The sequence below is a fragment of the Amblyraja radiata genome, chromosome 16 (genome assembly GCF_010909765.2).
Source record: "Amblyraja radiata isolate CabotCenter1 chromosome 16, sAmbRad1.1.pri, whole genome shotgun sequence".
Lineage (NCBI taxonomy): Eukaryota > Metazoa > Chordata > Chondrichthyes > Rajiformes > Rajidae > Amblyraja > Amblyraja radiata.
The window spans coordinates 17059235-17070775 of NC_045971.1; the positions used below are offsets into that span (position 1 = coordinate 17059235).

The 11541-nt window shown below is 41.8% G+C and overlaps 1 protein-coding gene across 1 annotated transcript; it reads left to right on the top strand.

Annotated features, from left to right (window-relative positions):
- The first annotated feature begins 1732 nt into the window (after positions 1-1732).
- LOC116981982 (glucose-6-phosphatase-like) lies at positions 1733-7188 on the top strand. The gene is made up of 5 exons (XM_033035244.1): positions 1733-2032; positions 3320-3429; positions 4134-4239; positions 5485-5600; positions 6069-7188. The coding sequence occupies exons 1-5, from the start codon at positions 1797-1799 to the stop codon at positions 6578-6580; spliced, it is 1080 nt and encodes a 359-aa protein (XP_032891135.1). The 5' UTR covers positions 1733-1796; the 3' UTR covers positions 6581-7188.
- The last annotated feature ends 4353 nt before the right edge of the window (positions 7189-11541 follow it).

Genomic DNA, 11541 nt, shown 5'->3' on the forward strand with positions numbered 1-11541 from the left:
ACATGTACAGAGAAAATGGTTTCACATTTCCATGACCATGTTATTTCTTGCTCACCATTTCAAATCGACACAATGGAGACAAGATCCTTGGCACTTAATTCTTCACTGAAGTTTTGTGACTTCACAAGAAACGAAAAAAACATGTGCACGCTGTTTTGACATTCAAACCACAATCAGGTCAGAAGGAGAGATTGGACAAACTTGGAACATTGGAGGCTGAGGGGTGACCAGATAGAAGCATATAAAACTATGAGAGGCAAAGATAAAGTAGTAAGAATCATAAGTAGGAATTATTTCCCCAGGGTGGAAATGTTAAAGACTAAAGGACACAGATCTATGGTGAATGGATCAAAATTTAAAGGGGACATAGGGAGCAAATCTTTTATTCAGAGTGGTAAGTGCCTGGAATCCATAGGGGTGGTGATGAAGGCAGATATAATAAGACTTAACAGGCTTTTAGATGGACTCATCGATATGCAGGGGATGGAGGGATATGGATCACGTGCAGGCAGATAATATTAGCCTGGCATCAGGTTAGGTGTGGACATTGTGGATCAAAAGGGCCTATTCATGTGTACTACTAACTATACAATGTTCAATATTATATGTTCAAATATGAATTATATTAAATATTCTGATGGGGATAAATAAAGGTGATATTTCTACAAGGTAAAGCTCTGATAAATATCTATGCATTGGAGGTTAGTGGGCGACACCTCCCTGAGTCGCTGAGGTATAATTCAATCAGAGGACTTATAGAGAGTGGTGGGTGCCTGGAACACACTGCCAGGGGTGGTGGTTGTGGCCGAAATGATAGTGGCGTTTAAGAGGCTATTAGATAGGCACCTAGATATGCAGGGAATGGAGGGATATGGATCGAATGCAGGCAGAGGTTAGTTTAACTAGGCATCATGTTGGGCACAGATTTTGTGGGCTGAAATGGCCTGTTCCTGTGCTTTACAGTTCGACGTTCTATGTTCTTATGTCCAACCTGAGATCAGGATATTGGAACTTACTACCGTGCTGGAGTGTATCCGGGGTGTTGTGGCTATAAGCAGGTCAAGACTGGACAAGGAGAGAAAGAATAAAATTATGGTCGGGAGAACTAAGTCTTGTGGAACAAGAGCAAGCTGGATCAAAGAGTCAACCATGATATTCCCACCAGTGGATCCTGATACTTTACAATGATGAGTTGCTACTAATATCAAAACCTCTTTTTCCATCTTTATTTTTGTGACGAGTCATAAAGTGGTAGAGTTATACAGCGTGGAAACAGGCCCTTGGGCCTAACTTGTCCCTTCTACACCAGTTGCACCTGCCCGCGTTTGGCCCATATCCCTCTAAACCTCTAACGTGTATTGCCCATGCCAACGCTACAGATTCCTGAGCATGTAAGTTTAATTCCCAGAGACTGGTCAAGTGGCTGCATAACTTGATCAACGAATCCCCTATTACACGTGGGGCTAGCCTACGAATCACCTAAGTGGCTCAGTGATTGCTCATTGATTTTGCGAATAGCGTTCGCGGTTTAATCATTTTGCACGATTTTCACAAGAACTGGCCTCGTGGGTCTGTTCCAGCATCCGAATGTCACAGCACTGACGCAGGTGTGGAAGCCAAAAAGGCCGTTGACATTGTTTTCCCTGGAGTTAGCTCAAAGTCTTGTGATCATTGGCTGCGAACAAGAGTTGATAAGAAGAGAGCAAAACATGCTCATCCCCTTTATAAAGCCCGTCCCCGGGAGCAAGACCAGACTCTGAACTGAAAGCTCAGCATCCTCTGGTAGCTTGTGAACCATGATGATGGACGCTGGCATGGACCTGCTCCACAGCTCTGGGGTGGAACTGGTGCAGTATCTACAGCTGAACTACAGGGACTCCCAGAGCTGGTTCACCTTTATCTCCATCGCCGCTGACCTGAGAAACACTTTCTTTGTTTTCTTCCCCATCTGGTTCCACCTGTGTGAGGCGGTGGGAGTCAAACTCATCTGGGTGGCCGTCATCGGGGACTGGCTCAACCTCATCTTTAAATGGTAAGTGTTGGCTGAGAAGTCTCGACTAAAAAGCCTTAATAATCATTTTAAAAGCCTTAATGTGTCTTAGTCTCTTCATCTGACATTGGTATAATTCGCTGCAGGTATACAAAATAGTCTGAATTGAAGTAAATCATTTTCAATTCAATCTTAACTTCAGAAAAGAACAAATGCTAATGATTGTAGACACAAGGAACTGCAGATGCTGGAATATTGTGTGGAGCACAGAGTACTGGAGTAACTCAGCGGGTCAAGCAGCATCTCTGGAGGACATGTGTAGCCGATGTTTTGGGTCAACATTTCTTGTCTGAAGAAGGGTCCTGACCCAAAAGTCACCTATCCATATATTCCCCTTTGAACCCCTGCCCCTCAGGTTCATGTTTAATCTTGCCTCTCTCACCTAAAAATGGCATTGCTACATCGCCCATATCCTGTGAATGAATACAAATATAGTTACGCATTGGAGTTCTGCCCCATCTGAAACTGATTTATATTTTAAATTATCAATACTAAAATAAGGAATCATAATGATTAAGTGCCTAGTACTACATATTTCGATACTTATTTTGGTCATAACATGGATTAATAAAGCTTTTTTATGATAAATATCAGACGATATTTTTTGCACAAGTTTTTAATTGAGAGGAAATGTTAAGCCAGCATTCAAACCAGCCCAGGTCAATGTAATTCTAACATGGCTTTAGGTCTAAGTCCAATCATACTGGCATAGAAATCCAGTTATTTTTCTTTCTCGATTCCCCCGTGAATTGTTGCAACACTGAGTATTTTAGTGAAAGTCTTGGCACGAGGAAAGCTCCACTGGCATCCTACTTACTGGTTAGATTCCAACTTGAATCTTCTATGTGGATTTCCACTTTCATACTGTATCTTCCAGAGCTATTGCCCAAACTGTGCCATAGAATGTTAACTCTTCTTAAGGCAGTGGTTCAGATCTTCCATATTTGATTGCACAGTGTCCTATTAGAAAAGTTAAACATTTCCAACAATGTTGAAATTTAAACAGATTTTGGGATAAATTCCACTCACATTTTGTGTTTGTTGTATCCCACATAATCATCGGATATTGGCTGCAATAATGCATTACGGCCAATATGGGATATTGCTAACATTATCAAATTCAAATGTTGATTTTAGATATTGTCCAAAATCTTAACGTTGTGCAATATTGCCCACAATATCAACATCAAATATTGATCTAATGTACTCGATGCCAGATTGTGGGAGGTTTCCCATGTGTTAACCTTGTCCTTCCTCTTTCTTTCACAGGTTTTTATTTGGACATAGACCTTACTGGTGGGTCCACGAGACTAAGCTCTATGCTAACTCCTCTCTTCCCACATTACAACAGTTTCCCTTAACCTGTGAAACTGGTCCAGGTGAGAACAATTCGTGTATCAAACTGGTCCCGATATGGGAAAATCTTGTATCAAGCTAAAACATCAAACTTTGGTTTAGTTTATTTTTGCCACTTGTACCAAGATAAACTGAAAGTTTGTTCTTCATGCTATCCAGTCAAATTTTACTGTACGCGAGTACAATCCTACATAAGTAAAAGAATGAAATGATTGCAAATAGATTATCTTCTGGGACCACACGCATATCGGGGCCATCTTGCTACTCCCAAGTCTCAAGTCCCTGAATAGTCTGATCTTGGCCCAATGAGATATGCAATTTCTGATTTTCTCACTTCAAGGCCCAGTGTCCTGGCATTACTGGATTAATAATGGTTCTGGTATAGGCAATTCATGTCTTAAATTGGTGGTATATATTCATATGTTCAACTGTAGTTGTTAGGTCAGGTTAATTTTACATTTAATTTCCTTTCACCGTTCAAAGTCACTTGATCTCCAGTAATAAGCTCATAGAGTCATAGTGACTCTATGAGCCCATTTCCCCCATAACATGATGCCCTAAACTGAATGTTCTAAATGTGGCCTCGCCAATGTCTTAAAATGACCTCCCAACTTCAATACTTTATTTATGTAGATAAAAAATAAAAGTGTTTTGACCATTGAATGTCAGGCAACTGAAAACTGAAAACCCTGGTTATAACGGAGTCTCTGAATGATCCTTTTGACAGGAAGTCCATCAGGTCATGCGATGGGCTCAGCCGGTGTCTGGTACGTGATGGTGTCTGCATTCCTGACCTTTGGACTACAAAAAAAGCGAAGTGGCTTCCAAAAATGGTGAGGCTACTAAATATTAAATCTACTGGAGGTATTAGCTTCAAGCAGAGGTTGGGCAGACTTAGATCATTTTCTCCAGAATGCCGGAGGTTGAGGGGGCACCTAATTGAAAATTATGAGAGGCATATATAGGTTAGACAGTCTGAACCTTTTTCTCAGGGTGGAAATGTCAAGGACTAGAGGTTATAACTTGAAAGCTTAAAGGAGATGTGCAGGGAAAGCTTTTTACCCAGCGGGTCGTGAGTGCCTTGAACACACTACCAGGGGCGATGGTGGAGGCTGATATGATAGTGGCCTTTAAGATGCTTTTGGATAGACTCATGGATATGCAGGGATTGGAGTAATATGAATTGTGCACTGGCAGATTAGAATTGGACTTGGCATCATGTCCAGCACAGACATTATGGGCCGAAGGGCCTGTTCCTGTGCTATACTGTTCTATGTTCTATATAAAAGTCTGTGTGTTGATGTCCAACAGGCAGCACGGGGTTTGGATTATTTTATATGGATTCAGCCCTGTAAAATTTAGTTCCATATGGGAGACTCTTGGCATGCTACCGACAATAGATCTGGCTTTCCTGGATATAGGAATGTGATCTTATTCCTAGTTACTGATTAAAAAGACAGTCAATACATTTTACACTGGTGCAACATCAGTAAAGTAACTAATTTTGGAAGCTAAACTTCCAAAAATACTGTTAGAATGATGAAAAAAATGCTGCCTCTTACCTTATCTTAATGAATATCTATCTGCTTTTATGATGAAAATATCTACAGCACATATAACTGATATAAGTATCATTAGAATTTTGCTGGTGCCTTAAGTCTCAACAGAGGATTCCTCTAATATATGTAGAAGGAACTCAGATGCAGGTTTACACGGAAGATAGGCAAAAAATGCTGCAGCAACTGAGTGGGTCAGGCAGCATCGCTGGAGAAAATGAATAGGTGGCGTTTCGGGCCGAGACCCTTCTTTAGACTCAAAATGTCACCTATTCCTATTCTTCCAGCATTCTGTGTCGATTTCTCCAATATAATCAAGTTAATTTAATTTGTTATAATATTCAATAAAAATAATTGCAAATGAATGTACATTAGCTGGCTGGAGGATGAAGTACTGGAACACCCTATTTCATCCCCTCCAGTATTTCATTGTAGTTTAGTTTAGTATATTGCCAGGTACAGTGAAAAGTAAAGGGTTCATATTTTCATTAACTCAGCAAGAGTAACATTCCCTTTTTCCAGGAGTCTCCACATTGTGCTGTGGACGGTGTTCTGCATGATCCAGGTGTGTGTTTGCACGTCCCGGGTGTTTCTGGCTGCTCATTTCCCACACCAGGTTTTTACCGGAGTTCTTTCAGGTGCGTATTCTTTCTTTCAGTTGCAAATGTAACTGCTCAATGCCGTTCTAGGCACAGTGACTGAACCTGACACACCTTGAACCTCTGCATCAAACTGATGGCGGTGTATGTACATAGTTGGCTCAAGTGTACTTAAAATCCAAGACGTACTGTGTCATAAATACAAACAAGGAATACAAGGAATATGTTCAGTTTGGTAGTAAGATCTGTGTCATCAAAAATGGGTGAAAAAATGATGGAGTGTTACATTTTATATATCACTAAAACTGGCTTTACAATTGACACTTGCTTATTTAATATGTATTTAGAAGCAAATGGGACTGGGACTAGCTTAGATATGCTTCATGAATGAATTGGGCTGAAGGCCTTGTTTCTGTGCTGTGTGACTCTGTGACTTATTGACTCTATATTGTCTGTCAATAGTAATATAATTTTGACAAGGTATTAATTGGACATTTCCATCTACAGGAATGGTTGTGGCCGAGGTGTTTGGCCGGATTAATGCGATCTACAACGTAAACTTCAAGAGGTATCTTCAGATCACCCTCTTCCTCTTCTCCTTCGCTCTGGGCTTCTACCTGCTGTTGAAAGTGCTGGGCATCGACCTGCTGTGGTCGCTGGAGAAAGCCCAGAGATGGTGCGCCCGGGCTGAGTGGGTCCACATTAACACCACCCCCTTCGCCGGGCTGGTGAGGAACATGGGAGCCTTGTTCGGACTGGGATTAGCTCTGAACTCACCCATTTATGCGGAGAGCTGCAAAGGGAAGAGAGGCCAGCAGCTCAGCTTCAGAATAAGTTGCATTGTGGTCTCCTTGATCGTCCTGCACCTGTTCGACTCGATGAAGCCCCCGACGCAGAGGGAATTCCTGTTTTATTTCCTGTCCTTCTGCAAAAGTGCTGCCGTGCCTCTGGCAGCTGCTGTTTTAGTTCCATTCTGTGTGTCACAGCTTGTGAACAGACAGGACAAGAAGGAACTATAACGTCCCAACCTAAATCACCTTGTGGACTGCATTGCACTGTTTAATATACTGTAAAACATGAGCGACTGGAAGTGTGCTCTGTTCTGTAGCATCTGGAAAGAGAAGAGCAAATGAGATGAGAGAAAAAGGAAGACAAGGGGACAGGATGTCACCCTGAGAGAGAGGAAGCAGACGAATAGATGGGGAGTACGTCTGTCAGAGGGATAAAGACAAAGCTTTACAGCGCCATAGACCCGGGTTCAATCCTGACTGTGGGTGCTGTCTGTACGGAGTTTTACGTTCTTCCTGTGACCGTGTGGGTTTTCTCGGGGTGCTCCAGTTGCAAAGACGTGCACGTTTGTAGGTTAGTCTCTGTAAATTACCCCTAGTGAGTAGGGTAGAACTAGTGTATGGAGAGTGATTGCTGGTCGGTGTGGATTCGATGGACCGAAGGGCCTGTTTCCATGCTGTATATCTAAACTAATGTCCAAGAAAGCTAGTAAGTGTAGAAAGGAAATGCAGATGCTGGTTTACACCGAAGATAGACACAAAATGCTGGAATAACTCAGCAGGACAGGCAGCATCTCTGGATAGAAGGAATGGGTGACATATCGGGTCCAGACCTGAAAGACCAGACTTCAGTCTGAAGAAGGGTCTCGAACTGAAACGTCACCCATTCTTTCTATTGAGTGATGCTGCCTGTGCCGCTGAGCTACTCCAGTATTTTTGTGTACAAAGAGGGGAGGCAGGCAGAAAGAGAGCAAGGGACTTCTAGTGTGAAAACCGCATGAACTAGTGAGACAGAGACATTGAGCTAAGGATCATTGGGGAACTAGACAGCGTAAAACAGAGAAATGTCCAGAGAGTTTCACCCTACCACAATGCTACTGCACCAACTCACTTTCTAGATGCTTCTGAACGTTCGAGCTGTGGAGTTTCATCTCCTCTGTTCCTTCCGCTTTTACTTAAGATATTTATGCATCTGCTTTTTGTTTTACTGGCTCCAAGATGTTATTTTGCATTGTATTTTTTCTTATGCAATATTTATTTTTAATACGCCGAGCTCATTGTTGAACGACTTGAAGGGTAATAGTCTAATAAATTTGAGTTTCTTAACATTGTGAAACAAGTACCTGGCCTAACTTGCTGCAGCTTATAGTCTTGTCGGCTCTGCATCGCATTGTAAGCCAGCTACGCTCTTTCCTCTTAAACTCATAACTTAAAAAGCTGAGCAGAGGTATTTTTTACCAAAGGTATGGTAACACAGCTGCTTGTGATCTCTCAGGGAAATTGGCTCCATTTGGCCAAGGCCTCAGAAATGACATTAGTTTCTAACTGTACACAGACTCATAAGAAAAGCTGCAACAGCCCACTGGTCTAGAGTTGAGCTAAAGACTAGAAAATTGTACTGGTGAACTAAATTAAAAACAGGCCACTTTCTACATACAATCAACCAAATGGATTGAGTACAGTTTGTTACTAGTTATCAACAAAGTCAATTGGGTCCAGGCCATCTACTATGTAACGTCTGTGAGAAATGTTTCTTGAAGCTGTACATGAATGTTTTTGATGCATCTCTTTGCATTGCACTGTACTTTAATTCAGGTTGTCCATTGCAAAGTCTCTGGCCATGAACAAGGAGGGTTTTAGAGTCCAGAGCTCACTGTGGATTATTTCAATGTTATTCAATGATTGGACACAAAATGCTGGAGGAACTCGGCAGGTCAGGCAGCATCTCTGGAGTAAAATGGACAAGTGACGTTTTGAATGAGAAGAAGGGTCCCGACCTGAAACATCACCGATCCATGTCCTTCACAGATGGTGCCTGACCCGCTGAGTTACTCCAGCACTTTGTGTCCTTTTGTGTAAACCAGTGTCTGCAGTTGCTTGTCTCAACCTTTATTTTGTGAGCTGTTGTTGAGACAGTGGTGTTCTAGCACGAAGTCAATGTTGTCTTTAACTACATCGTGTTTCCTGGCAAGTCTTGGCCAGTGCCTCGCCTCTAACAAGGAAGTACCATCAAAGTCCCGAAATCAAATCCCAATCTCCTTATTAATATAAAATGCTCAGAGCTCTTCCTTTGTAAAGCAAGTTTCAAATTACATGTGTACAAATGTAATTAATAAAGTCACTGAATGATATTTATATTCAGATCAGAAGCTACCCATATTGTTATGCCAACTATCTCTGCTTCTAAAGTTATAGAGTTATAAAGTCTTACAGCGTGGAAGATTTGGCCCATCAAGTACATATTGACTATCAAGCACCCACTTACACTAATCCTACACACCTCCCAGTTTATACTCCCCATGTTCCCATGAACAATCCCCAGATTTTATGCTTTATCTGCCCACAGGGATGTAGAAAGAGGAGGAGATGTGGGAGGAGGCACCAGGAGGCACCTGGAGGAAACCCATCTGATCAGAGGGAGAACATGTAAGAGGGAGGGATAAAAGGGAAATGGAGGCTCTGACATGGTACGGGTGGGAGAGGAGGATACAGAGGAGGGGAAAAGAACATGGTACCAAGAAGAAATATTGGAAGAACTGGGGTGGGGCAGGAAAAGAGAAAAGAGATATAGGGATATTACGTGAAATTGAATTCAATCTTCATGCCACTGAGTTGTCGTGGAATATGAGGTGATGTTCTTCCAATTTGCGTGTGCCCAGGGAACCGTCGGGTTGGGTGGGAAGGGATGAGTGAACCAAGGAGTTGCAGAGAGAATAATCTCTACAGAAAGCAGAAAGGGACAGGGATCGGAATATGTGACTGGTAGTAAAATAGGTATTTAGTTCATACACAAATGCAAGTGGCAGGTCTGTACTTGCGACCGATTCCCAACAGCACATGGATAAACTGGCTTGTTATATTAGATGTAGAGTCACAGCATGGAAACTGACTCTACAGCCCAACTTGTTCATGAGACTAAAATGCTCCATCTGAGCTGGTCCCATTTGCTTGGCCCACATTCCTCTAAACGTCTCCTCTCCAATCATAGAGAGTCCGAGGGTCTTCAATGAGGTAGATGGTAGCTCAGGACTGCTCTCTAGTTGTTGGTAGGATGGTTCAGTTGCCAGATAACAATCGGGAAGAGACTGTCCCTGAATCTGGAGGTGTGCGTGTTCACACTTTTATACCTTTTGCCTGATGGGAGAGGGGATAAGAGGGAGTGGCCGGGGTGTGACTCGTTCCTTGATTATGCTGGCGGCCTTGCCGAGGCAGCGTGGGGTGTAAATGGAGTCAATGGAAGGGAGGTTGGTTTGTGTGATGGTCTGGGCTGCCTCCACAATTCCCTGCATTTTCATGCTGTGTGTGGCTTGGAGCACATCCTCCAGGTGCTGGCGTTCCTTGTGGTTTTGTTGCCCTTGTCCTTCGAGCTGGTAGAACTGTTGTGTTTGGAAGGCGCTGTCCAAGGAGTCTTGGTGATTGAGGGAGAATTATGAATTTGATTGAGGGAGAATTATGAATTGTTTCCTGGCAAAAGGAGATTGCGAGTAATCTCAGACATAACAATGCTGAAGGGTTGCTTCAGATCCGTTGAAACCAGAACTCCCATCTATGCGACAGGGTCAACCTTGCAGCAAACACCCTACTAGTTGGAACTAAACCAAACAGTAAGACAGGTGATTTCGAACAGTGTTCCAACCAACAGAAAGGCAAGGGAAGTGCTATATGAGACCACAAGAGAGTTTAACTAGTTGCTGCATCAACAGTTTTTTGTCTTCAACTAGCACAGGGGTGGGGAACCTGCCGCCTTCTAGGCCATTAAGTGCGGCCTTTTGAATGAATCCAAATTTTGTAGAACAAATCCTTTTATTTTTATTAATATGTTTTTGTTTGTCTTTTATTATTTTTATTTTAATCTTAAAATGAACGTATTTAAAATAACAGAGTAAAAGAAGATTCAGCAAAATAATCCTATATCTAATTGAAGTTTCTTGGATGCGGCCTTATTAGATTACAGCTAACAATGCGGCATTCCAACATGAAAAGGTTCCCCACCCCTGTTCTAGCATGTTGCAAGGTAGCATGTAACCACTGTGCCTGAATACCAGGTTACCACTGGACTTGACTTAGCATTAAGAATTCAATGATCTAACAGTGAGTTACTGCAGTGCATTCTATAGATGGCACATTCTGTAGTTGGCACATTCTGCAGATGGCACATTCTGTTGACGCTGCTACTGTGTCAGTGGTACATGAGCAGACCAAGACTACCAAGTTGCACATACCAGTAACCCAACCATTATGCTACCAACCAAGCTGGTCTAGTAATTTGAGATTACTGTGCTAAGCAAGCATTAAATTAAATATTGTCTTTAAGATAAGATGACCTTTTAGACCAGATCTTGACTCGGGTGCACAGAGTCTCTAAAATGTTGGCTAATGTTCTGATGAAAACTTATTGTACATAATCATTAACTCTGTTCCTCTCTCCATGGATGCTGCCTTACCTGCTGAGTATTCCCAGCATTTTCCATTTGCATTCCAGATTTCCAGCGATTGTCTTTCAATTAATTCTATGAAGTTACGATTTCAACGTGACACAGCAATAGTTCAAACCTAATTATTATTACTACCAGCTTGAAATGGACCCCAAAGATCAAACATGTTGTGAAAATAAGAACCACCATAATACTATTAATAAACGATATCATTAATAATCCTGATCAAAGCATAACCTGGGTTATTTTATCAGGGTTCAGATGAATTTTGCATTTGATTAATTCATTGGATTAGAACAACAACCTAAAATTACCGTCTATTTTTAGAGTACTGCTTTCACATACAGGCTATGAACTATTAATGCGATTGAAGATTAGAGTTAATCTACATATTACACAAGATCCATCTACTAGTTCAATATTGTTGCCATCTGCACTACTTATTTCTTGTTTCCTTTCCTCATTATGTTTTTGAACTAACTTATTGTTTATTTTTGCACAATCTTCTTTCTCATAGAATTTCACATATAATCTATG

Coding starts and splice junctions, on each gene's coding strand:
- LOC116981982 (XM_033035244.1), top strand. CDS start 1,797: ATGATGATGGACGCTGGCATGGACCTGCTCCACAGCTCTGGGGTGGAA. Junction 3,430..4,133: donor AACCTGTGAAACTGGTCCAG/GTGAGAACAATT, acceptor TCCTTTTGACAG/GAAGTCCATCAGGTCATGCG. Junction 5,601..6,068: donor TTTTACCGGAGTTCTTTCAG/GTGCGTATTCTT, acceptor TTCCATCTACAG/GAATGGTTGTGGCCGAGGTG.